Source organism: Coregonus lavaretus (assembly GCF_964263955.1).
Source record: "Coregonus lavaretus genome assembly, chromosome: 4".
NCBI lineage: Eukaryota > Metazoa > Chordata > Actinopteri > Salmoniformes > Salmonidae > Coregonus > Coregonus lavaretus.
Window position 1 is genome coordinate 52,862,654 of NC_139991.1, and position 27,843 is coordinate 52,890,496.

The 27,843-nt window shown below is 45.6% G+C and overlaps 2 protein-coding genes across 3 annotated transcripts in view; one reads left to right on the plus strand and one right to left on the minus strand.

Annotated features, from left to right (window-relative positions):
- Positions 1–3,337: 3,337 nt before the first annotated feature.
- Positions 3,338–10,150, plus strand: LOC311127261 (amyloid-beta A4 precursor protein-binding family A member 1-like; the record flags this gene model as incomplete). Its single annotated transcript, XM_084159064.1, has 12 exons — positions 3,338–5,258; positions 5,933–6,099; positions 6,687–6,726; positions 6,934–7,079; positions 7,589–7,621; positions 7,780–7,863; positions 8,071–8,286; positions 8,482–8,661; positions 8,938–9,150; positions 9,445–9,564; positions 9,723–9,863; positions 10,079–10,150. 12 exons carry the CDS (start codon positions 3,338–3,340, stop codon positions 10,148–10,150), a joined length of 3,333 nt encoding a protein of 1,110 aa, XP_084015190.1.
- A 611-nt stretch (positions 10,151–10,761) lies between these two features.
- The window catches only part of LOC311128314 (tight junction protein 2-like), a 32,273-nt gene continuing 15,191 nt past the window's right edge, over positions 10,762–27,843 (minus strand). For both annotated transcript variants that reach the window (XM_084160403.1, XM_084160404.1), the window contains 14 exons: positions 26,581–26,665; positions 26,248–26,398; positions 25,949–26,057; positions 25,627–25,846; positions 25,291–25,475; positions 24,945–25,040; positions 23,159–23,238; positions 22,793–23,003; positions 18,912–19,012; positions 14,867–15,094; positions 14,265–14,366; positions 13,851–14,141; positions 12,024–12,109; positions 10,762–11,854 (listed from right to left, as the gene is read on the minus strand). In XM_084160403.1, the coding sequence (XP_084016529.1) occupies positions 11,689–11,854; positions 12,024–12,109; positions 13,851–14,141; positions 14,265–14,366; positions 14,867–15,094; positions 18,912–19,012; positions 22,793–23,003; positions 23,159–23,238; positions 24,945–25,040; positions 25,291–25,475; positions 25,627–25,846; positions 25,949–26,057; positions 26,248–26,398; positions 26,581–26,665 (2,111 nt within the window). In that variant the 3' untranslated portion in view covers positions 10,762–11,688. The remainder of the gene's footprint in view (positions 11,855–12,023; positions 12,110–13,850; positions 14,142–14,264; positions 14,367–14,866; positions 15,095–18,911; positions 19,013–22,792; positions 23,004–23,158; positions 23,239–24,944; positions 25,041–25,290; positions 25,476–25,626; positions 25,847–25,948; positions 26,058–26,247; positions 26,399–26,580; positions 26,666–27,843) is intronic.

A 27,843-nucleotide genomic window follows, 5' to 3' on the forward strand; every position in this document is an offset into this window, starting at 1 on the left:
TGATCACAACACATAGGTTGTAATATGGCACATTTTCCTGGCTTGGCTTCCCAAGTGATTTTACCCACACACCGCTACTGGGGGAGGGGTGATGATCAGAGATTGGATACCATTACCATGGTTACTACTCACATCAGTATCTTCAGTCACATGTTGTCACGGTGACTGAGGTGCGAGTGCGTTCTAGGGAATAGTGTTCTCCCTAGATAACGTTGCCCACAGCCTATATATAGCCTAGTATATTCTGATAAAATACTGTGAGCGAGTGTCCTTGAATAATTTGTTTTGTATGGTTGACACGGTGGTGTGGATATTTTGCTTAGTCTACACAGGTGTTTCTCAGCCCCAGGTGCATTTCGGGAAGGGGAGAATTGGCGGGTTCTGATATCTCATTGCGCTCACGAAAAAGTGGTGCAGGGCACACAGCAGTGTTGCCTACAAAGAGGCTGAATACGGCCGGTGCAGCACCGTCAATATTATGTTGAAACACAGCAGTCTTTAAAAGGCGCTTTGTGCATCGGTAATCGGCTCTGATGTCACGATCAGGAGGAGTTGACCGCTCAGGCCTAATCCATGCAAATTGTCTGAAGGGACAGAGGGACCAGCAAAAATGGTGAAACGGATTGTTACGCGACCAACCCATTCCTAGTGACGAACAGGTAAGAGGCTATTTATCATCCAGGAGATAGGGCAACGATTAACATGACAGCGACTGGCATCTCGACGGCATTCCGTCTGTAGTCAATTGATTGGAATGGGATGGATGAAGGTAGCCTACCAGTGGCGCCGATTATTTGACCATGAAAAGAAGCTGTCAAATGGATAATTTCATTAGAGATGTGTCACATTGTAGAGCCTTTCATCGTCGTCGGACATTCAGACAGGTGCATGCTTTTATTTATTTTTATTTTTATATGATGCCCATTCGTAGCTTAGTTGTCAATAACAAAATGTCTTATTTAATCGCAGGATCGAGCGCCTACTCAGTTTGCTTTCCTTTTGGGCTGTGACACAGGGTGACAGAATCGGGAGAGCGCTTTCTCATCCTATAGAATAGTGTTGTGACTGTTCTGTCCCGACTCCGGACATATCGAGGATGAAAAGCCACGTTATTCCACATAGGCCTATAACTTATACTGAACAAAAATATAAACGCAACATGCAACAATTTCAAAGATTTTACTGAGTTACAGTTCATATAAGGAAATCCGTCAATTGAAATAAATGCATTAGGCCCTAATCTATGGATTTCACATGACTGGGCATGGGCGCAGCCATGGGTTGGCCTGGGAGGGCATAGGCCCACCCACTGGGGAGCCAGGCCCAGCCAATCAGAATAAGATTTTCCCCCACAAAGGGGCTTTATTACAGACAGAAATACTCCTCAGCACCACCCCTCCCCCTCCTCAGACGATCCCACAGGTGAAGAAGACGGATGTGTAGGTCCTGGGCAGACAGAAATACACTCCCTCAAAACTTTAGACATCTGTAGCATTGTGTTGTGTGACAGAACTGCACATTTTAGAGTGGCCTTTTATTGTTCCAAGCACAAGGTGCACCTGTGTAATGATCATGCTGTTTAATCATCTTCTTGATATGCCACACCTGTCAGGTGGATGGATTATCTTGGCAAAGGATAAATGCTCACTAACAGGGATGTAAACAAATTTGTACACAACATTTGAGAGAAATAAGCTTTTTGTGTGTATGGAACATTTCTGGAATATTTTATTTCAGCTCATGAAACATGGGACCAACACTTTAGAAGTTGTGTTTATATTTTTGTTCTGTACAGTTTTCTATTTTAATTTGTCTCTTATAATGCTGGTCGTCACTGCAATTGTATTGCATGAATAACATAGCCTACCATTGGGCTGCTTCCAATGAAAATAAGAGTATTTGTCACAAGGTACCTGCTTTCCCACCCTTTTAATTTCCTCACATTCAGGCAGCTTTTTAAAAATGTCCTCCCTGCGGCCATAAAACATGGGACTTGAATACAAGCTTTTTTCAGTCATCACACCACCTTGCTTATGCATTAATCCTGTACTGCTAAAACAACAAACATGTCATCAAAATGTAACCAATAGACCTATTGATGCTACATGTAAACACTGTTTTAACATTGGCCTTGTCTTGTGTGTGTGTGTGTGTGTTAGGCTAGCGTAAGATCAGTGAGTTAATGGCTTGGTTAATCCCCTCTCTGGGGCTTTCACTGGAGCCCTGACAGATGGAGGAGCAGTACACAGGTCACTGCTCCCTCCGCCGGCCCGGCTGCCTGGCCCATGTTGCCCACAGCCAGACCATCTGTGACCCGGGCACTGCCCCCCAGGTGCCCGCCCAGTCAGCAGCACCAAGCACAGGGGAAAGGGCATAAATCTAACATATAATCTGCACTCTTTGTCCTCCTCATATGTCTTCTCTCTGTCTGTTTTTGCCTGCACTCAGATGACTTTTCATCCTGAGGTTCTACATTAACCTCTGCCCCTAGTCGCCACTCAGCTATCCAGCCTATATTAAATCTGTACATTCTCTGCTTTCTGTATCCATCCAATTTGCATTTGAGCTACTCTCATTAATTCATACAGTACATAATCCTATAGCTCTTAAAGCTACAGAATACTGTACCTGAAAAATTGTGAAAACTAATCCTATACTATACTTTGAAGTCAGTATACTGACTGATGCTGAGTATACTGCACAATTTATCCAGAGTTCAGACATCAATATTCTGTACACTGAGCATACAGTTCAGTATTCAGCCCAGCCTCCTCTCTCTCAGGTTGGTGGTGCCGGGGCTTTGTCCCTCCTCCTCATCCCTCATGCCAGCTGCTGTGCTGTGGTGGTGTGGCGTGGTGCCTGAGATGAAACACACCCAGATGAATCCCTGGGATGTAGGTTTTACCCCGGAGAACAGGGAGCCCTGCAGCTTCTTATCTGTCAGGATCTATTCTGTGTGTGTGTGCTTTGTACTATGTAGATGTGTGGGGTATTGGCAGATCTCAATATTTTCCTTTTACCAAAATTGAGGATAGAATTGACATTAAAATGGATTTTGGGAGAGCGATACATAGACATACTTCATAACCACAGTGGTGCTCTCTCACTCACTCACTCACTCACTCACTCACTCACTCACTCACTCACTCTCAAAACACAATCACAGTCTCCTGGTTGTAGACAAGCCTTCCTGACCCTGCTGTTTCATCCATGACCCCTGAACTATGACCTATCTGTTCACATGAGTTTCCTGTTACCCTGCAGGCAGTGCTGTGAGTGGTGTTTCCTTGGAGACGGAAGGACCATGTTCTGTACGTAAACAGATTACAGCAGAGCGATGAGCCACAAGCAGCAGGGGGAGGGGCTAGGTGATTATGTGGGGGAGGAGCAGAAAGCTCCAGCTGCTCCCAGATACAGGCAGCCCAACGGCACAGCAGCAGGAGGAGGAGGAGGAGGAGGAAGAGGAGAGGGGGTCCCTGTCCGGAGAAGTTGGAGACCCTGCCAAATGCTTGGTCAGGACGGGCAGGATCCTTATCTTCATCACCATCACCATCATCACCCTCCTATTCCACACCAAGGCTCGGGCCGCGGCCCCCCACGGCACCGTAGGCGTTCCCCCTCAGGGCAGGGCCTGTCCAGACAGGAGGAGGGAGTGGTCATGGAGCCTTCTCGCCACACCCAGCCGCCCCGACCTGGTGTGGCCCGCTACCGCCGCCAGGGGGTGCCCAGGGTCAGAGTTCACAGACAGAGACAGCCGCCGAGAGACGTCCAAGAGACCCACAACCCGCCGTTTCCACATCAATGGTCATCTGACGCTTCTCTGACTGTTCAGAGTGACATGACTGGTCCTGCGGCAATGAAGCAGCAGCACCCCCCGTACTCCCCTCCACCCCACCACACACAGGCCAGTGGAGCATCTGACCTTACTGCTGGTACTCATACCCCCACACACCACACACCATGTCCCCCTGCCTCTGATCTCCCTCCTCAAGAGCTGCCACCACCCCTTACCAACATAGAGTCTCCCCAGCCTCAGGAGGATGAGGAGGAAGGGTGCAGTTCATCCATAACTCAGTCTGTTAGTACTCAGAGTGGATTTGACATCCAGACAGACCTAGAGTGGAACCAGGAGGAGGGGGGCCATGGAGAAGGGGACCTAAAAGAGACGAGTCTGGGGGAAGAGGACAAAAAAGAGAGGGATCTGGGAAAGGACAACCAGGAAGATGGAACAAATGGCCACTGTTCTGACACTGATAGTGCTGCCTCTCTAAGCATGGAGGCTCCGCCCCTGAGCCCACCTCCTCACCAATCACCACCCACCGCTCCATCTCTATTCTCGCCCCCTCCACTTCAGTCTGAGTTCTCGGACCAATGTAGTGACGAGTTTAGCCCAAGCCCCACCCACGACACGGACATAATGCCTGACGATGAGAGCTGCACTGATTCTCCACTGTCCCATTCCGAATCCTTCACCTTCACAGACTCGTATCCTAAGACCTATGCAGAATTTTATAATGAGTCCTACCCACAGTCAGAATCCATCACAGAATCCTACACAGAACCCTACGCAAAATCCTATCCCCAGTCTTTCCCTGAACCCTTGAAATTGATTAATTATCCAGACTTAGACAGTGAGCTCCACAGGAGATCTGAGGCCGACCCTGATGAGCCATATGCAGAACCCTACCCAGAGCCCTATAGTTGTAGACAGAGGAAGCATGTTTATAAGGGAGCTCCGGACACTGAGCCTACCACTGATCCACAGCCCTGTGCCTCCTGGCCAGGTAGGGATGTGGGGTTACCACAAACCAACCCCCCTTGGCAGGGTCGCTCAGTCGGCTCAAGACTGCACCACTACGATGACACTACGTCTGATGGGGAAGCCGACAGCCTTAAAGAAAGCCCCCGTTCTCAAAGCCTGGGGCCACCTCCCAGGAATGTGCAGGGTGAAACCCAGTCAGAGTGTCCCAGCTCTGGGCAGCTTAGTTCAGGCGAGTTACAGGATGAGCAGGCCGGGATGGAGCTCAGACCTCCAGCGGAAGGCCTCTCAGAGGACAGTGTCAGGGGCTCAGGGAATGCCATCTCTCTGGCCATCAGGGACATCCGAGAGGCCATAGAGGAGGTGAAGACTAAGACGGTGCGCTCGCCCTACACTCCTGACCAGCCCATAGAGCCTGTGTGGGTGATGAGGCAGGAGGTCAGTCCTACTGAGGAGGAGAATTCCCCACAGCAGCCACCGGGAGGCAACGTGAGTGTGAGTATGAGCCAGCTCTGGATTACAATGGAAATCATTGGTTTGAAGTGTTTACATAGTTGAGTTGCGTCAGTGATCATTGCGTCAATGATAATCGTGAACAACTCTATGGGGGTGTGAGCATGTGGGTCTGGGCAGGTGTGATGTAGTTGATGTTTGTGTGATGTTGTCGTTTGTATGTATATGTTTTGTATTGTTTACAAAAATATATATAATCTTACAACAAAAAAAGTGTAGTGAACAACTCAGTGGCAATAATGTTATTTACTCTGGTCTGTTTAAATGTGCCACCAGAAAACGTAAGTTAATGATGTTCTCTCTATGTATCTCTTAAACTCTCTCAGTCACCTTCACGCTATACCCCAGTTCCAGTTCCTGACACAGTTCCAGTCCGTGTTCCAGCCCCATCCCCAGCCCGAGTTCCAGCCCCATCCCCATCCCGAGTTCCAGCCCCAGCCCGAGTTCCAGCCCCATCCCCAGCCCGAGTTCCAGCCCCATCCCCAGCCCGAGTTCCAGCCCCATCCCCAGCCCGAGTTCCAGCCCCATCCCCAGCCCGAGTTCCAGCCCCATCCCCAGCCCGAGTTCCAGCCCCAGCCCGAGTTCCAGACCCATCCCCAGCCCGAGTTCCAGACCCATCCCCAGCCCGAGTTCCAGCCCCATCCCCAGCCCGAGTTCCAGCCCCATCCCCAGCCCGAGTTCCAGCCCCAGCCCGAGTTCCAGCCCCAGCCCGAGTTCCGGTGCCAGTCCCAGAGCCTGTGAGGGCAGAGTCCTCCAGAACACACCAGGTACAGCACAGGGAGCATAGAGAGCAGAGGGAACCGCCGAGGCCGCCATCCATTGAGGAGGTAAGTGACTGCTGTAAACTGTTTCACACGCGGTTGACGATTTCCCCTTAGGCCAGCTGCAAAGTCAAAATTGGCTATATTGTAAAAAGTCATGTAAACAAAAAATTGCTCTTTGGGAAGTTGGCAATGAGGCCCTTTATCTACTTCCTCAGAGTCAGATGAACTCGTGGATACCATTTTTATATGCCTGGGTGCAGTTTGAAGGAAGTTGCTAACTAGCGTTAGCGCAATGACTGGAAGTCTATGCATGCTCGCAGATACCCATAAACTTCCAGTCATTGCGCTATTGCTAGTTAGCATTGGCTTGAGAAACTGCCTCTAACTTCCTTCATACTGGACACAGAGACATGAAAATGGTATCCACAAGTTCATCTGACTATGGGGAAGTAGATAAAAGGCCAAAATCCCGAAGTATCCCTTTAAGGTTAGACATTAGGGTTAGCAGATTCAAGACGAAAAACGCTAATCTGCGTTTCACACGCACTACTATGAAAAGAGATGACTGAGGTTTAAGGAAGTGCTATTCTGCTATTACTGTCATCATCACCATTACTGATGTATAACCGTAATATTCCGGTCCATTTCAGATCCGGAGGAGTATGCCCTCTTTCCCCACATACGTGGAAGGTGAGTGTCTCAGTTGGAGGATTATTAGTGAGAAAGGAGAAGGAGTGTATTCTTGGAGATAAAGCTGCTGTGTTATAAAGGCATTCAAATTACATTATGGAACAAGTCAGGAGCAGTGGTATGTTTTCACTGAAATCTAATGTACAAACATTGTAATTTATGATGACTATTGATTGTACCCAGCCTCAATGACCGTCTTGTCTATAGTCCCAGGGCCATGTGACCCAGAGGACCTGATCGATGGCATCATCTTTGCAGCCAGCTACCTGGGCTCCACCCACCTGCTGTCAGAGAGGACGCCCACTAAGAGTGCCCGCATGCAGCAGGCCCAGGAGGCTATGAGCCGTGTCAGGGTGAGAGTCACACATAGGGGTCAATATCAACTAGGACCGAATTCTCTCCACTCATTTTCCTTTCTCCTTCCTTCATTATTCCATCTTTTAAGGGACCACTAATAAGGCAGTAAGATTTTTGATAGATAATCGTTATCATGTCCTTAGAGTCGTATCATTATGTGCATTACATTTTTACTGAATAGTTATTGATAGATCTGCCAAATAACATTATTTCATGTCCATAAACAAGCATTGAAGAATGCCCAGGGCATCTGTCAGTTAGTGTATGTTGTTAACACGTTCAGTCTGTTTGTTTCTTGAGGGGTGCTCATATCACATTGATAAAGGGGCAACTTCTGAGGATGTTTGCTTTATAAATTCTGGACCAGTAACTTTTGTCAGATGTGATAGACAGCTAACATCACACACGCCCCATCTTACTGTTTTTTACTGAGCGTTGTCTTGAACGCTCTCTCTTGTTCTCTCTATCTCTCTGTCTCTATTGCTTTTGCTATTCCATACGGCAGACTGCCCAAAAGCAAGCTAAAAACAGAAAGAAGGTATAGTGACAGTGTTACGGCTGTAACATATTTTTCTACTGTTTGTTCTGTGTCTTTTTATTATTATAAGTAAGTCATATTTTCTGCTTGTCTGTTATGGTTGTGAATAAAGTCTTAAGTTGTTGAAATGCTGCTCTCCTATGTCCCTAAATGTGCAGACTGAGGATGAGGTTCCTTCCTCCACTGAAGTGGATCTCTTCATGTCTACACAGAGGATCAAAGTGCTGAACACAGACACTCAAGTAAATACTGTATACTATTCACCACTATGTTGCAGGCACCAAACAATCTATTGTATTAGTAATTCCAACATTACAAGTTATCAAACGCACCTCTCACCAGTAGTCACTGCTACCACACACACCTAAACTACACCCACATACTATACTGCCAAACACCTCTCTTTCGCTCTACAGCCACATAACTACATCCTTATCCTGTGTTCCTAGCAGGAGTCCATGATGGACCTGCCTCTGAGGACCATCTCATACATCGCTGACATAGGCAACATGGTGGTGCTGATGGCCAGGGGGAAGATGGTACGCTCCAGGAGTGCTCAGGAAAACTTGAACCATACCACTGACCACTCTGACCACACCAACAGCCCTGCCCGCGACGACCGCCCCCAGTACAGGATGGTCTGCCACGTGTTTGAGTCAGAGGATGTAAGTGCGTGTGTGCGTGTGTGTGTGTGTATGTGTGTGTTGTGCTTGAGTGTATGTGTGTGTTTACAAATTATCTGTTTGACTCAGACACAAGTGTGTGGATGTAGGAATTGTATTACATATTACAATGTGATAATATGTGCATGTTTTCGTATTCATCCAGTGTGTATGATGCCTCTCTTTCTCTCTGTCCAGGCCCAGCTCATAGCCCAGTCCATTGGCCAGGCATTCAGTGTGGCGTACCAGGAGTTCCTGCGGGCCAATGGCATCGACCCAGAGGACCTGAGTCAGAGGGAGTACAGCGACCTGCTCAACACTCAGGACATGTACAACGACGACCTCATCCACTTCTCCAAGTCAGAGAACTGCAGAGATGTGAGTCAACCACCAGGGGGCAGGCCAGTGTTGTGTGCTTAGTTGTTTGATATGGGATTTTAGACCAATGGTGGATATGTCTATCACATCTAATTCAGTACGAGGTAGACCTATAATACACAACCTTTCTTGTTAATGTAACAAATTGACAAATTGTGTCCTTATTGCAGTCAGAATGCTAACTACAACTATGAAGGCATTCAAGTGAACACAGTTGCATTGACCATAGTGGTGTAAGTAGTGGTATATCTTAGTGTTCTGTGTATCCTACCTCAGGTTTACATCGAGAAGCAGAAGGGAGAGATGCTGGGGGTGGTCATAGTGGAGTCAGGCTGGGGCTCTATCCTGCCCACTGTCATCATTGCTAGCATGATGCATTCTGGGCCAGCGGAGAAGTCTGGTCGACTCAACATTGGTGACCAAATCATGACCATCAATGGAACCAGTCTGGTTGGACTGCCCCTCTCCACCTGCCAGAGTATCATTAAGGTCTATCTTTTTCGTTTCTCTTTCTGTGTTCTTTTACCTTTCCTGAAGTCTCTTTCCGCGGTATCCTCTCCTTTTCTGTGTCACTGCAGCCCAACTGTGCATTTCTGCTGAAAATGCAGATACACATGGTTGTCAACCTTAATCTAGTCTGCCCCTCTGCAAGCCAGCACACATTGAAAACAATTGAGACTGCTTGACCAGGCAGTGCTGCAAGCATCTGCATTTCTTTCCCTCTGGTCTTGGATGTTACCTCCTGTTACAATCCTCCCCTAAATGTCCATCTCTCCTCTCCAGGGTCTGAAGGCCCAGTGCAGGATCAAGTTGAACATCGTCAGGTGTCCCCCCGTCACCATGGTTCTGATCCGCAGACCAGACCTCAGATACCAGCTGGGCTTCAGCGTACAGAATGGGATTGTGGGTACCATGACAATAGAAACCAATACAGATGTCTCCTAGTTTTGAATCCTCTATGGTTGTTCTGTTTCTCTTACTATTGTACAATTGTTTTTTTTAACACAGATTGTAGTTTTCATTATCAGCTGTTTCAGTGTCCCTCTCTCCTTCCTCTACAGATCTGCAGCCTGATGAGGGGGGGCATTGCTGAGAGAGGGGGTGTCCGCGTCGGTCATCGCATCATTGAGATCAACGGCCAGAGTGTGGTGGCCACGCCTCATGAGAAGATTGTTCACATCCTATCTAATGCAGTGGGAGAAGTATGAGAACACACTTAACAGCTAGAATGTACTACAGTCCAGGGTTGAGGGTCAATCTATTCGAACTCAGTCAATTCAGTAATGAGTTGAAATAATCCTAATTGAATCTGTAAATGGTGCTATGATTAATTTTTGAGAACAGCAGGAAACCTCATGCCCGGCTGTGTAGCATGTCTCTGATTATGCAACCTATGTGTTATTTCTTTGTGCTGCAGATCCACATGAAGACTATGCCTGCAGCCATGTACCGTCTGCTGACTGCCCAGGAACAGCCAGTCTACATCTGAGACTGCTGTCCACATTAAGAGGATTTTACTATCATTTTATTTAGTTACATGAATTTATTTATTAACCATGTATTCATTGGTTTTTCACGTTGTCTCACTGTGTGCTTGAACATTTTTTCTTCATTTCTCTCAGCACTGACTTGCCTTAATCTGAATCAGTTTTCATAATATATATGAAAGGTGCATCGCTGAAGTAAGAAGGCACAGATTAATTTACCAGACAGAGTATAAATGTGATGTGTTTGATCAATAACCAAAGACAACTGTGAATTTAATGTGCATATTTAAGAAGAACTTAGAGCAAGGAATGCATTTGGTCTTTCAGAGTCCTATGAATGTACTACAATAATTATATACATGCAAACTGTCTCCATAGGGGCATGGTAACCAAAATGTGAGCTTTTCATTGTACCAAAAAAATTAATTCAGGCTTGCATGTAAAAATATGTAACTCTGCAAAGCAAAGGCAATGTCCTTAGATGTTAGATGTTGCAGCTGTGCTATAATTTGCGCCTGGTTGAATTAACTCCCAGAAGCCATCCTGCTTGAGGCTGCATTAGAAATACACACAGCACTGTCACCTTTATTTAGAGAATGAACTAAGACACAAGTGAAAGTTGTTATTTATTTATGTATATTTGTTTGAGAAAGTTAACTCCCTACAGTCGATTTCAGCCGCCTGAGGAACATGACTCAAAGATAGTAGAGGAATACAGACATGTAGAGCAAAGACAGTAAGAATCACTCTCCTGTTACACCCAGGTAAAAAAAAGACTGTCCCCTATTTAGTACGTATATACTGTATATGCCATAAAAATGTGATTGTCTCAGGTTGTATGTATGCAGCTAATACAGAGAAGTAAACTGGCATGTTTTGCCCATCACAAGTGCTGACTGCTTGTTTGTTCTTTCAGTGATCGGACATTGTTACACTTTCAGAGCTAAAGGCACTTTGTATGTGCTGATCTCTAGTATTTAAGGAGACCGAATGTCCAAGTGTAGAGTAAATCAAAAGGGTATGCAATGCATGATTTAAAAGGATAAAGGCTAGATTCTCCGCCACTAGCAGACCATATAGAGCAGCAGTAGACACAGAATATTCTGTGTCTGTCCAAATATGTTTGTATTTTAATGTAACAAAGAATGCTTAAGATGTATAAAGATAAAATATATATATATATACACACACTGAAATGTAAGGTTTATAAAAAAACAAAACCAGAGGGTACTCGTACTCCATTGGTTTGGACATATATGACTGAGGGGTTGGGGGTGAAGATCAAACACAACCCAGCAGGGTAGACATTGTGGGGTTGGGAGGTTAAAAGGCCGATACACCATCCACATAGTGAGGCAAACAAATGGTCAAGGTCAGGACACATATCTGGTTAGTGGTCACAAGGAACAGGATATATCCTTCTCCCACTAGGTTGGGCCACAGAACAGGCAACCATAACACTAGGCTGTTTGAGTGAGCACAGTGAGGGCCTCCCTGATTGGGTGAGAACGGTAGGGTGTGATAGGTGGGTCCGTCTTTCCTACAGCTCAGTGTCTTTGTATTTCTGGGGGTTGCTGTAGTAGCCTCGTCTGGTTTGGTCGGCCAGCTGTCTGCGGTACTCTTCCTCATCGTCGTCGTAGTGACCCCTGCTCTCAGAGTACGGTGGCCTGGAGGATGGGGTCTGGGGCTCTGGGTTGGAGCTGGAGCTGGACATAGGAGAGCGAGAAATACATTTGAGTTAATTCTGATTGTTGTGCATCAAGTCTGAAAAAAAAAGCATTCAACACAACCTGAACCCAACCCATGACAGGCAGTGGAAAGTTCAGTAAAAATTCTAATTTGTGTGGTGACAGACAAGGTTAATATATAACTTACCCTATAGGCTGTGGGCGGTTGTGGTTGGGCTTTGGTAGTTTCACTGGGACTGCATAGATGTCTGGGTGCTTCTGGGCTATTTCCAGCTACAGTCAGAGATCAGGAGGAGGCCCAGTTATGCCAAATCACCTTCATTACATACAGTGCATTCGGAAAGTATTCAGACCCCTTCAGTTTTTCCACATTTTGTTATGTTACAGCCTTATTCTAAAATTGATTACATTGTTTTTATTCCTCATCAATCTACACACAATACCCTATAATGACAAATCAAAAACAGGTTTTTATAAATTTTAGCAAATTTATAAAAAATAAAAAAACAGAAATATCACATTTACATAAGTACTTTGTTGAAGCACCTTTGGCAGCGATTACAGCCAGAGTCTTCTTAGGTATGACGCTACAAGTTTGGCACACCTGTTTTGGGGAGTATCTCCCATTATTCTATGCAGATCCTCTCAAACTCTGTCAGGTTGGATGGGGAGCATCGCTGCACAGCTATTTCTAGGTCTCTCCAGAGATGTTCGATCGGGTTCAAGTCCGGGCTCTGGCTTGGCCACTCAAGGACATTGAGACTTTTCCCGAAGCCACTCCTGCATTGTCTTGGCTGTGTGCTTAGGGTCGTTGTCCTGTTGGAAGGTGAACCGTCGCCCCAGTCTGAGATCCTGAGTGCTCTGGAGCAGGTTTTCATCAAGGATCTCGCTATACTTTTCTCTGTTCATCTTTTCCTCGATCCTGACTAGTCTCCCAGTCCCTGCCCCTGAAAAGCATCCTCACAGCATGATGCTGCTACCACCATGCTTCACCGTAGGGATGGTGCCAGGTTTCCTTCAGACGTGACGCTTGGCATTCAGTCCAAAGAGTTCAATCTTGGTTTCATCAGACTAGAAAATCTTGTTTCTCATGGTCGGAGTCCTTTAGGTGCCTTTTGGCAAACTCCAAGCAGGCTGTCATGTGTCTTTTACTGAGGAATGGCTTCCGTCTGGCCACTCTACGGCAGAGATGGTTGTCCTTCTGGAAGGTTCTCCCATCTCCACAGAGGAACTTTGGAGCTCTGTCAGAGTGACCATCGGGTTCTTGGTCACCTCCCTGACCAAGGTCCTTCTCCCCCGATTGCTCAGTTTGGCCGGGCGGCCAGCTCTAGGAAGAGTCTTGGTGGTTCAAAACTTATTTCATTTAAGAATGGAGGCCACTGTGTTCTTGGGGACCTTCAATGCTGCAGAAATGTTTTGGTACCCTTCCCCAGATCTGTGCCTTGACACAATCCTGTCTCGGAGCTCTGCGTACAATTCCTTCGACCTCATGGCTTGGTTTTTGCTCTGACATGCACTGTCAACTGTGGGACCTTATATAGACAGGTGTGTACCTTTCCAAATCATGTTTGATCAATCAATTTAATTTACCACAGGTGGACTCCAATCAAGTTGTAGAAACATCTCAAGGATGATCAATGGAAACAGGATGCACCTGAGCTCAATTTCGAGTCTAATAGCAAAGGGTCTGAATACTTATGTAATAAGGTATTTCTGGTTTTTTATTTTTAATAAATTATTATGGGGTATTGTGTTTAGATTGATTTTAGAATAATTACGTAACAAAATGTGGGTCTGAATACTTTCCGAATGAACTGTACATTACAAACTAATAAGGCAACATCTGCACTTGAATATACCTTTGGGTACATGCAATGCAAAGTTAACCAGAATATGACATGATTACACTTAGAATGCTGTAGCTCCATTAGTTTCTGTTTATGAAGCATTACATCTTACTGTTGGGAGCATTACTATCTATCTATACTTAGTTTTCACCAGCAGTTGTACTGACCCGTGCATGCTCGGCCTCCTGGAGCTCCAGCATCCTCTGGGCTCTGGCCAGGTGGTCCATCTTTTCGAAGGCCTTCACCTTGCCCATGAAGGAGCGGTTGGCCGGGTCCTCACCCTCCGGGACAGAGTGGTCCTCAGACGATTGGCTGAGCGCCCTCAGGGTGGGCTTAAGGGCCACGGTGGGCTTGAGGGCCACTGGGGGCGGGGCTGGCTTGGGCCCCCCGGCAGTGTCGCTGCTAATGGTGCTACTGGAGTGGGAGTCATAGCCCCCGCGAGACTGCACCCTCATCTGCTGCAATAGAAGAGGATAGTAACCTTAGTAAGTCTTATAAGCGCAAGATGTGGGTCAGGGTTTGGGTTCAGGGGATTGAGAGGTGATGGTGGGTTAGGAAGGTGAGGTTCAAGGGGGTCTCACCTTGGGGGGCTCAGGGACGAAGGAGGGGGGTGGACTGGGGTCTCTCAGCACCTCTCTGCTCCCTGATCTCCTCATACGAGGTATGGGGGCAGGATGGGGTCTCTAGTGAGAGGGGAGGGATGTACACATGTCAACAGATATACATACAGATAGTATGTCAACAAACACAGACTAGTTCAATACAACAAGTCAAGATTGTTGACTGACAATGGGAGATTGACAGATTATTGGAGTATACTTTAAAAGTTGCAATATGTGATTTTTTGGGCACCCTAACCAAATTCGTCTTTTACTTTCAGTTTTGTACACCAGCTTCAAAACAGTTGAAAATACAATATTTTTGATTATGGAAAATATATTTCACAGCGGTTTTGATGGTACAATGATTCTCTACATTATACTTGCTTATTATGTCACATAAACTGAAATTAGGAGAACTATTAGAATTTTAGCAACCAGGAAATGGCAGAGTGATTTATGTACAGTGCACCTTTAACAGGGAGGTTGATGGAGAGAGACAGATGCCAGTCTCTACTCTGACACTGAATGAGCGATTGACAGATGGACAGTGAGTGATAGTGATTGACAGTAGTAAAGCCCACCTCCTCTGGTAGTACGGGCTCTGAAGAGCGGCTGATAGCAGACACCGGCTGATGGGGCTCGTCCATTGGCTCGTCCAGCTCGTTGTCGGTGTAAGCCCCGCCCTCGTCGGCCGTGTCGTCATAGTCGCTGGTCAGCCGGCTGTCCATACTCAGGTAGTCAGCGCTCATCGCTGACAGGTACGACATGCGGTCGTCATGGATATCCAGGTCCTCCTCCGAGCCGTCCAACTGAAAGAGAGACAGAGAGAGAGAAAGAGACACACAGACAAAGAAAGAGACAGACAGAGCGATAGAGAGAAAGAGAGACAGAAAGAGACACACAGAGAGAGAGACAGAAAGAGACACACAGACAGAGAGAGAGAGAGAGAGAGACAGACAGAAAGACACACAGACAGACAGAGAAAGAGAGAGACAGAAAGAGACACAGACAGACAGAGAGAGAGACAGAAAGAGACACACAGACAGAGAGAGAGAGAGAGAAAGACACACACAGACAGACAGAAAAAGACACACACAGAGAGAGAGAGACAGAAAGAGACACAGACAGAGAGAGAGAGACAGAAAGAGACACACAGACAGAGAGAGAGAGAGACAGAAAGAGACACACAGACAGACAGAGAGAGAGACAGAAAGAGACACACAGACATAGACAGAAAGAGACACACAGACAGAGAGAGAGAGAGAGAGAAAGAGACACAGACAGACAGGGAGAGAGAGAAGACACACACAGACAGACAGAGACAGACAGAGAGAGATACAGAAAGAGACACACAGAGACAGACAGAAAGAGAGACAGACAGAGACACACAGACAGACAGGGAGAGAGACAGAAAGAGACAGACAGACAGAGAGACACAGACAGACAGACAGAGAGACAGAAAGAGACAGAGAGAGAGACAAAAAAGAGACACACAGACAGACAGAAAGAGACACAGACAGACAGAGACACAGACAGACACAGACAGACAGACAGAGAGAGAGAGAGAGACAGAAAGAGACACACATACAGAGAGAGAGAAAGAGACACACAGACAGAGAGAGAGAGAGAGAGAGAGAGAGAGAGAGAGAGAGAGAGAGAGAGAGAGAGAGAGAGAGAGAGAGAGAGAGAGAGAGAGAGAGAGAGAGAGAGAGAGAGAGAGAGAGAGAGAGAGAGAGAGAGACACACAGACAGAGAGACAGAAAGAGACACACAGACAGAGAGACAGAAAGAGACACACAGACAGACAGACAGAAAGAGACACACAGACAGACAGAGACAGAAAGAGACACACACACAGACAGACAGACAGACAGAAAGAGACACACACACAGACAGAGAGACAGAAAGAGACACACACACAGACAGTCAGAGAGAGAGAAACAGAAAGAGACACAGACAGAGAGACACAGACAGACAGAGACAGAAAGAGACAGACAGACAGAGAGAGAGAGAGACAGAAAGAGACAGACAGAAAGAGACAGAGAGAGAGACAGAAAAAGACACACACAGACAGAGAGAGAGACAGAAAGAGACACACAGACAGACAGAGAGAGACAAAAAAGAGACACAGACAGAGAGAGACACAGACAGACAGAGACAGACAGACAGAGAGACAGAAAGAGACACACACACAGACAGTCAGACAGAGAGAGAGAGAGAGAGACACACAGACAGAGAGAGAGAGAGAGAGAGAGAGAGAGAGACAGAAAGAGACACACAGACAGAGAGACAGAAAGAGACACACAGACAGAGAGACAGAAAGAGACACACAGACAGAGAGACAGAAAGAGACACACAGACAGAAAGAGACACACAGACAGACAGAGACAGAAAGAGACACACACACAGACAGAGAGACAGAAAGAGATACACACACAGACAGTCAGAGAGAGAGAGACAGAAAGAGACACAGACAGAGAGACACAGACAGACAGAGACAGAAAGAGACAGACAGACAGAGAGAGAGAGAGACAGAAAGAGACAGACAGAGAGAGAGAGAGACAGAAAAAGACACACACAGACAGAGAGAGAGACAGAAAGAGACACACAGACAGACAGAGAGACAAAAAAGAGACACAGACAGAGAGAGACACAGACAGACAGAGACAGACAGACAGAAAGAGACACACACACACAGACAGTCAGAGAGAGAGAGACAGAAAGAGACAGACAGAAAGAGACAGAGAGAGAGACAGAAAGAGACACAGACAGAGAGAGAGACAGAAAGAGACAGACAGAAAGAGACAGAGAGAGAGACAGAAAAAGACACACACAGACAGAGAGAGAGACAGAAAAAGACACACAGACAGACAGAGAGTCAGAAAAAGACACACACACACAGACAGACAGACAGACAGAGAGAGAGTCAGAAAGAGACACAGACAGAGAGAGAGAGAGAGAGAGAGAGAGAGAGACAGACAGAGAGAGAGAAAGAGACACAGAGAGAGAGAGAGAGAGAGAGAGAGAGACACAGACAGACAGAGACACACACACACACACACACAGAAAGAGACACACACACAGACAGTCAGAGACAGAGAGAGAGAAAGAGACACAGACAGAGAGAGAGAGACAGAAAGAGACACAGACAGACAGAGAGAGAGAGAGAGAGACAGAAATACACACAGACAGACAGAGAGAGAGAGAGAGAGAGAGAGACAGAAAGAGACACAGACAGACAGAAAGAGAGAGACACAGACAGACAGACAGACAGAGAGAGACAAAAAAGAGACACACAGACAGACAGAGACAGAAAGAGACACACACACACAGACAGACAGAGATACAGAAAGAGACACACACACAGACAGAGAGAGAGACAGAAAGAGACACACACACAGACAGTCAGAAAGAGACACACAGACAGAGACAGAGAGAGAGAAAGAGACACAGACAGAGAGAGAGACACACAGAAAGAGACACAGACAGACAGAGACAGAAAGACACAGACAGACAGAGAGAGAGAGAGAGACAGAGAGACACACACAGACAGAGAGAGAGACAGAAAGAGACAGAGAGACAAAAAAGAGACACAGACAGACACACACACAGACAGACAGAGATACAGAGAGACACACACAGACAGAGAGACAGAAAGAGACACACACAGACAGACAGACAGACAGACAGACAGACAGAGAGAGAGAGAGAGAGAGAGAGAGAGAGAGAGAGAGAGAGAGAGAGAGAGAGAGAGAGAGAGAGAGAGAGAGACAGAGACAGACAGAGACACACACACACAGAGACAGAAAGAGACACACACACAGACAGTCAGAGACAGAGAGAGAGAAAGAGACACAGACAGAGAGAGAGAGACAGAGAGAGACACACAGACAGACAGAGAGAGAGACAGAAAGAGACACAGACAGACAGAGAGAGAGAGAGAGAGACAGAAATACACACAGACAGACAGAGAGAGAGAGAGAGACAGAAAGAGACAGACAGAAAGAGAGAGACAGACAGACAGACAGACAGAGACAAAAAAGAGACACACAGACAGACAGAGACAGAAAGAGACACACACACACACAGACAGACAGACATACAGAAAGAGACACACACAGACAGAGAGAGAGACAGAAAGAGACACACACAGACAGAGAGAGAGACAGAAAGAGACACACACAGACAGAGAGAGAGACAGAAAGAGACACATACAGACAGAGAGACAGAAAGACACACACAGACAGAGAGAGACACACAGACAGAGACAGAAAGAGACACACAGACAGACAGAGACACACAGACAGACAGACAGACAGAAAAAGACACACAGACAGAGACAGACAGAGAGACACAGAAAGAGACACACAGACAGACAGAAAGAGAGACAGAGACAGAGAGAGAGACAGAAAGAGACACACACAGACAGACAGAGAGAGACACAAAGAGACACACAGACACACAGACAGACAGAGAGAGAGAGAGACAGAGATGCAGGTTGGTGTGAAAACGACCAAAACAAAGACACTATGTATACAGTATATGTACACACATTATTATATAATTATTTATTTATATATTAAAAATAATATTTATTTATTTATTACATACAAACATAGAGCTTACCTTGCCCTCACAGACCCACACGGCCCGCTCCTGCTGTGCCCGGATAGAGTCCTTCACACTCCCGTACCACCCATCATTGGCTGAGTTCAGGTCAATGGTCGCTGTGCATGGAAACAAAGCAGAAAGATTGGCACAACAGAAATAGGAGTAATAAAGCTTAATCATAGTTTATTCCTGAAACAATGTGGCCTCAATAGACCAACAATAGTGTTAGGGCTTAATCAGTCTAAAGCACTATAATACTAGGGCTTTACCTGGGAACTAGCATCAGTGCCATATACAGAGACAGAGGAGCACAAAAAGGACAGAGATATATACACACACACACACGCACACACACACACACACACAGAGCCTTCAGAAAGTATTCATACCCCTTGACTTATTCCATATTTTGTGTTATAGCCTGTATTGAAAACGGATTAAATTAAATAAAAATCACTCATCTACACACAATACCCCATTAAATACAAAGTGAAAACATGTAATACAAATGTAAAAAAATCACATGTATTGAAAATGAAATACAGAAATCTAACTTACATAAGTATTCACACCCCTGAGTACATTAGAATCACCTTTGGATTACAGCTGCGAGTCTTTCTGGGTAAGTCTCTAAGTGCTTTGGACACCTGGATTGTACAATATTTGCACATTCTTAAAAAAAATCTTTAAGCTCAGTCAAGTTGGTTGTTGATTATTGCTACACAGTCAGTCATTTTCAAGTCTTGCATTAGATTTTCAAGCTGATTTAAGTCAAAACTGTAACTAGGCATCTCAGAAACATTCAATGTCGTCTTGGTAAGCAACTCCATTGTATATTTTTCCTTGTGTTTTTAGGCTATGGTCCTGCTGAAAGGTGAATTTGTCTCCCAGTGTTTGTTGGAAAGCAGACTGAACAGGGTTTTCCTCTGCGCTTAGCTCTATTCCGTTTCTTATTACCCTAAAAAAAACTCCCTAGTCCTTGCCGATGACAAGCATACCCATAACATGATGCAGTCACCACCATGCTTGAAAATATGAAAAGAGTGGCACTCAGTGATGTGTTGGATTTGCCCCAAACATAACTCTTTGTATTCAGGAAAAAAGTTTATTTCTTTGCCAAATGTTTTGCAGTTTTACTTTAGTGCTTTATTGCAAACAGGATGCATGTTTTGGAATATTTTTTTTCTGTACAGGCTTCCTTCTTTGCACTCTGCCATTTAGGTTAGTATTGTGGAGTAAATACAATGTTGTTGATCCATCCTCAGGTTTCTCCTATCACTGCCATTAAACTCTAACTGTTTTAAAGCCACCATTGGTCTCATGGTGAAATCCCTGAGCGGTTTCCTTCCTCTCTGGCAACTGAGTTAGGAAGGATGCCTGTATCTTTGTAGTGACTGGTGTATTGATACACCATCCAAAGTCTAATTAATAACTTCACCATGCTCAAAGGGATAGTCAATGTCTGCTTTTAAAATGGTTTTACCCATCTACCAATAGGTGCCCTTCCTTGCGAGGCATTGGAAAACCTTCCTGGTCTTTGTGGTTGAATCTGTGTTTGAAATTCACTGCTCAACAGAGGGACCTTACAGATAATTGTATGGTTGGGGTACAGAGATGAGGTAATCATTCAAAAATAATGTTAAACACTATTATTGCACACAACCTTATGTGACTAGTTAAGTAAATTTTTACTCCAGCACTTATTTAGGCTTGCCACAACAAAGGGGTTGAATACTTATTGACGCAAGACATTTCAGCTTTTAATTTGTACAAAATTCTAAAAACATAATTCCACTTTTACATTATGGGGTATTGTGTGTAGGCCAGTGACACTAAATCTAAATTTAATTTTAAATTCAGGCTGTAACACAAAATGTAGAAAAAGTAAAGGTGTGTGAACACTGTCTGAAGGCACTGTGTGCGCACACACACTAATACACACTACATGATCAAAAGTATGTGGACAACTGATCGTCGAATATCTAATTCCAAAAACATTGGCATTAATATGGAGTTGGAACCCCTTTGCTGCTATAACAGCCTCCACTCTTCTGGGAAGGCTTTCCACTAGAAGTTGGAACATTGCTGCAGGGACTCGCTTCCATTCAGAGCATTAGTGTGGTCGGGCACTGATGTTGGGCGATAAGGCCTGGCTCGCAGACGGTGTTCCAATTCATCACAAAGGTGTTCGATGGAGTTGAGGTCAGGGCTCTGTGCAGGCCAGTCAAGTTCTTCCACACCGATCACGATAAAACATTTTTGTATGGACCTCGCTTTGTGCACGGGGGCATTGTCATGCTCAAACAGGAAAGGGCCTTCACCAAACTGTTGCCACAAAGTTGGAAGCACAGAATCGTCTAGAATGTCATTGTATGCTGTATCGTTAAGATTTCCCGTCACTGGAACTAAAGGGGCCTAGCCCAAACCATGAAAAACAGCCCCAGACCATTCGGGCAGGTAGGGTTCTCCTGGCATCCGCCAAACACAGATTCGTTCGTCGGACTGCCAGATGGTGAAGTGTGATTCATCACTCCAGAGAATGCATTTAACTGCTCCAGAGTCCAATGGCGGCGAGCTTTACACCACTCCAGCCGACGCTTGGCATTGCGCATGGTGATCTTAGGCTTGTGTGCAGCTGCTCAGCCATGGAAACACATTTCTTGAAGCTCCCGACGAACAGTGCTGACGTTGCTTCCAGAGGCAGTTTGGAACTCGGTAGTGAGTGTTGCAACGCAATGTGCTTCAGGACTCGGCGGTCCCGTTCTGTGAGCTTGTGTGGCCTACCACTTCGCAGCTGATCCATTGTTGCTCCTAGACGTTTCTACTTCACAATAACAGCACTTACAGTTGACCGGGGTAGCTCTAGCAGGGCATACATTTTACGAACTGACTTGTTGGAAAGGTGGCATCCTATGACATAGGATGCCATATTGAAAGTCACTGAGCTCTACTGCCAATGTTTGTTTATGGAGATTGCATGGCTGTGTGCTCGATTTTATACACCTGTCAGCAACGGGTATGGCTGAAATAGCCAAATCCAATAATTTGAAGGGGTGTCCACATTGGTGTGTGTGTGTGTACACACACAGTAGGAAAACAAGAAACTCTTGCAGTATGAACTGACATGTTGTCCATCCAATTAAACGGTCAGAGAATGAATCTAGTACTGAAAGCATAAGCTAAAGCTAGCTAGCACTGTAGTGCATCAAATGTGGTGAGTAGTTGACTCAAAGAGAAAGACAAAGGCTATCTAAGGCTATCCAACACTGCCACCTGTTGTGTTGTGCACTGAAGTCCACAAGCAAAGGGAAGTTGTGAGAGGAGGAGAGCGCGTAGATGCTAGAAGGAACTATACAACGAGCAAAGTGATGATTCTGTATGTGGCTGCTATTTTTTTTTTTTTAACGGAAGCAGTTGTAAATGAGAAATGAGAACTTGTTCTCAACTGGCTTACCTGGTTAAATAAAGGTAAAATAAAAAAGAAACGTGGAGGGACCTACCTGAATTTGTCCAATAGAAACTGTTGTTTTGCAACTGTTTGGACTAATGATGACACCCTAGATCAGTAAGGTGCAGGCAAGAGCGTGCAAGGCGGTATTGAATGCGAGACTGTAGGTCACCTTGATAACTCCAATTTGTCTTTCGACATGTGCAACTACGTTATAAACTTTCATTTGTAGGCCAAGTTGTAGCAACCTCATGATGGGTATAGGACAAATTATAGTATCATGTAGTAGCCTAAACCTATTGATGTTACATTGAGCTGGGTGAATAGTAATGCTAATCATCTAATATGCTGTATGAGAAATAAGGCCATGCTCATTAAAAAAATTGTCCTCCCTAATCTTAAAAGGCACCGACTGCCACTGGTGTGTGTGTGTGTGTGTGTGACTGACCAGTGAAGAGGTGAGAACAGGTCTTCCTCAATTTGACCGCCTGCTCGTAGAGTTTGCGGGCACTGCGGTTGGAGCCGGGCACCAAGCGGTTCCTCATGGTCTTCACGCCCCCCTTGCTGTCCGGGTTGAGGAACACCACGATGGGGTACCACTGGGTGTAGTTCAGGGTGTCCACCGCCTTGGGAGTCACATCCAGCAGGGCATGGCGGTCCTGGGGAGACGGGTAAGAAGAGGGTCAATGTGAGGGGGAGGCTTGAAAAGATGATGGTGATGAGGAATATTACTATGGTGATGAAGATAAGGGGGGGGTATGAAGATGGTAATGATGATTACGATTAGGATAAACATGCTGGTGGTTGTCTTTACCTGTTCTATGATCTGTCGAATGGTATTGAGTCTCACCACACCGGAGGAATTCTCATTGCCTGCATCCTTGGGCTCAGTCTCTGTGTGGGCAAACAAAAACGCATCAGCTTCTCACCAAACTACAGACACACACATTCACAGACTTTTTCCCATTTTGTTACATTATAGCCTTATTCTAAAATGTATTAAATAGTCAATCTACACACAATATCCCATAATGAAAAAGAACAGGTTTTTATAAATCTTTGCTAATTTATACAAAAAATAAACTGAAATATAACATTTACATAAGTATTCAGACCCTTTACTCAGTACTTTGTTGAAGCACCTTTGGCAGCGATTACAGCCTCGAGTCTTCTTGGGTATGACGCTACAAGCTTGGCACACCTGTATTTGGGGAGTTTCTCCCATTCTTCTCTGCAGATCCTCTCAAGCTCTGTCAGGTTGGATGGGGAGCATCGCTGCACAGCTATTTTCAGGTCTCTCCAGAGATGTTCAATCGGGTTCAAGTCCAGGCTCTGGCTTGGTCACTCAAGGACATTCAGAGACTTGTCCCGAAGCCACTCCTGCGTTGTCTTGGCTGTAAGCTTAGGGTCGGTGTCCTGTTAGAAGGTGAACCTTCGCCCCAGTCTGAGGTTCTGAGCAGGTTTTCATCAAGGATCTCTGTACTTTGCTCTGTTCATCTTTGCCTCCATCCTGACTAGTCCCCCAGTCCCTGCCACTGAAAAACATCCCCACAGCATGATGCTGCCACCACCAGGCTTCACGGTAGGGATGGTGCCAGGTTTCCTCCAGACGTGACGCTTGGCATTCAGGCCTAAGAGTTCAATCTTGGTTTCATCAGACCAGAGAATCTTGTTTCTCATGGTCTGAGAGTCTTTAGGTGCCTTTTGACAAACTCCAAGCGGCCTGTCATGTGCCTTTTACTGAGGAGTAGCTTTCGTCTGGAGCTCTGTCAGAGTGACCATTGGGTTCTTGGTCACCTCCCTGACCAAGGCCCTTCTCCCCCGATTGCTCAGTTTGGCCGGGCGGCCAGCTCTAGGAAGAGTCTTGGTGGTTCCAAACATCTTCCATTTAAGAATGATGGAAGCCACTGTGTTCTTGGGGACCTTCAATGCTGCAGAAATGTTTTGGTAACCTTCTCCAGATCTGTGCCTCAACACAATCCTGTCTCGGAGCTCTACAGACAATTCCTTCGACCTCATGGCTTGATTTTTGCTCTGACATGCACTGTCAACTGTGGGACCTTATATAGACAGGTGTGTGCCTTTCCAAATCATGTCCAATCAATTGAATTTATCACAGGTGGACTCCAATCAAGTTGTAGAAACATCTCAAGGATGATCAATGGAAACAGGATGCACCTGAGCTCAATTTCAAATCTCATTGCAAAGGGTTTGAATACTTATGTAAATAAGGTATCTGTTTTTTATTTGTAATACAATTTGCAAACATTTCTAAAAACCTGTTTTCGCTTTGCCATTATGGGGTATTGTGTGTAAATTGCTGAGGATTATATATATTTTTATATCCATTTTAGAATAATACTGTAATGTAACAATGTGGAAAAAGTCAAGGGGTCTGAATACTTTCTGAATGCACTGTATACACATATACTCAAACATTCTCATAGAAGAAGCAATAAGGCAGAGCTCAATTTAGCTTGCCTGGTCAGTGCAGGGTGAGACATTTGCATTGAAATAAAAAATGCTAAAATCAAGCACACCTAAAGTAAATACATGATGCAAATTCATTCACAAGCATAAGTTAGGAGCACCATACTCACTGGCTATGACAAACTCTTCAGGCAGGTCATTGCCCAGTTTCTCATTGACTGCATCTGCGATGGGCCCAAACACAACCACTGGTCTCCTGAAGCCAGCTGAGGATCAACACAGACACACACAGTTAGTATCTCACATCCGGAATGGAGTTCTAGTTACCGTCTAGTGCAGACCATTATGGGAAAATTAAGAATAATTTCATAAACATTCCGTTGAAAGTTAGGAAGTTCAATCGAAGGTTTAGTGTTCTGATATGTCCTTTTTGATCTTACTCTGTTCTATGCAGTCAAGTGGCTCTTAGACCACACCACAACAGGAGATAGGAGTCTTTTGCCTTGGGCGCCCTACCTTCTCGTAAGACCACCCTCTCGTAGGCAGGGAAGCGCGTGGTGACGGAGGTGGCAGTCAAGTCCTCTCTGCTCTTACGGAGGTCCTTCTTCTTCACCGCCCTTTGACCTCTCAACCTCCAGAAGTCTCCTCTGTCATTGGCTGTTCCTCTCTGGGCGTTCTGCACATTTGACATTTGTTCAGCCCTGAGATGCAGAGAACACCAGGGATCATAAATTGGCGCCTAGTACCAATCATTGCACGCACGCACACACACACACAAAATCCCTGACATGTAGGGACACACATACTAGCGCGCACACACACACACACACACACACACACACACACACACACCTGCTCTTATTGGGGATGATACCCTTCTCCAGCAGCTGGTTGTCTTTGTCAGTGCGGATGGCCAGCCAGTTGCCCAGCTTGCCGTCATAGAGCGTGTCCGTCACCTTGAAGATCTCCCCCCGGGAGAAGGGCAGGCTCTGGGGAACCTCTTTCTCATACTCAAAGTGGGTCCTGATGAAGAAAGTGTCCCCCCTGCCCGATGCCAGGATGTCCTTATAGACTGGAACAGACAACACACACCACAAACCTCAAATTACTTCACCTGCAACGTGACCTGATATGATAGACTTGCCTTTATCTAGAGAGTGAAGGCGTTACTCACCATCAGGTTTGCTCTGAGCCAGGATGGTGACATCATCTCCCTTTGGAATCTCCAGCAAGTACAGGACAGCGTCCTCACGCACCATGCCCCTGAAGTCCATGTTATTCACCTAGACAAAGACATAACATTAGATCTATCACGTAAAGCACTCACGAACAGACATAAGGAGTTTCACAAATATGACACACATTAGAAACACACAGGAGACACACAGAAACATGAGACAAAGACATGCTATTATTCATATAGTGACACAGATCAAAAAATGACATCACACTAAGAGTTAACCCTTCCCCTACCTTCATGATCTGGTCCCCAGTGCGAAGGCCCTCCTGTTCTGCAGGGCTGTCCTCCTGAACGCCTGCAATGAAGATTCCCACATCGTTTCCTCCCGCCAGCCTCAGTCCCACGCTATCTCCCTTCTGAAAACGCACCATCCCCGTGTTGGGCCTGGACAACACACAATCCATTTAAGACAAATGACAAGTTAATAACATTTCTAAATTTCTATTTATAATCTACTTTAGAGTATACTACTCTGTTGAGTTAACAGAGTCTGCACCCTAGACACATTCTCTGTAGATTCGTTTGTGGAACCAACACATACTGTGCATGTAAAGTAGATGACTCACCCGTATATATCCTGGTCCTCTACGCTTGGCCTCAGTGGCACCTTTGAGGCAGCGTGGACTTTTGGGGCAACGGTGACTACTGGTGCTGTAAAAAGAACATGGAAATCCTAGTGAGACATCAGTGATTGTGTGCTTCTTTTATCATTGCTATGATGGAGGTGTAAGTAGGGCTGTGGCGGTCATGAGATTTTGTCAGCCGGTTGTCGTCATGCAAAAGACTGCCGGTCTCACGGTAATTCACCGTTAATCAACATAAACATGTTTAGTATCGCCAGGCCTCCACCCATACAAGCCTCTGATGCGCCTTTGGAACATCTACATTTATAAAACTAAAACTAAAATGTAATATACACCATCACAATAAATCCATTATTTTAGAAAATGTATTTCAGACAAGATATGCTTATACGTTCTGTGTGATTATATAGTAAGAAGAATATAATTCATTCCGGAGCGAAGTGTTGAGCGTAAAAGTGATCATTTGAACTTTTGGCAACTTTAGTTGTGAAGGATACAAACCTTAGAATGTCTTAGAAATCAAAACATATGGGCTGCATGATGCGACCATAGGCGATTGATGATTTGAGAACATTTAAAAAAAGCTTGCACTCTGTTCCTTGCCTCAGGCTGCACATGCTGTTCTCACATCAAGTGATCATATTTTCACCCATCAGACTATTCTCAATTTAATCTTGTCTTGTAAACGACGCCAGGACAGCGGAGTCACTCACCACCTTCCGGAGACATTTGAAACCCCACCTCTTTAAGGAATACCTGGGATAGGATAAATTAATCCTTCTACCCCCCCCCCCCCCCCCCAAAAAAAAAAAAAAAGAAAATTGTAAAGTGGTTATCCCACTGGCTATAGGGTGAATGCACCAATTTGTAAGTCGCTCTGGATAAGAGCGTCTGCTAAATGACGTAAATGTGCCCTTGAGCAAGGCACTTAACCCTAATTGCTCCTGTAAGTCGCTCTGGATAAGAGCGTCTGCTAAATGACTAAAATGTAAATGTAATGTAAATGAATAGCCCATTATCTAATGGGCAGGAAGAGGGGCAGGGGAAAAAAAGACATGTCATGCACTCAATAGCCAATGGAGGCCGCTTTCCCAACGGTTCGTTCAATCATGCAGGTTGGCTACTCCAGTTATTTCACTCCATGCATCAACCTCTGTTTGAGAAGCATGCAGCCTCTCGCTGTGCGACAGGTGATATTACGCCCAAACTCTGTATGCCATGGGCTCTCCAACCCTGTTCCTGCAG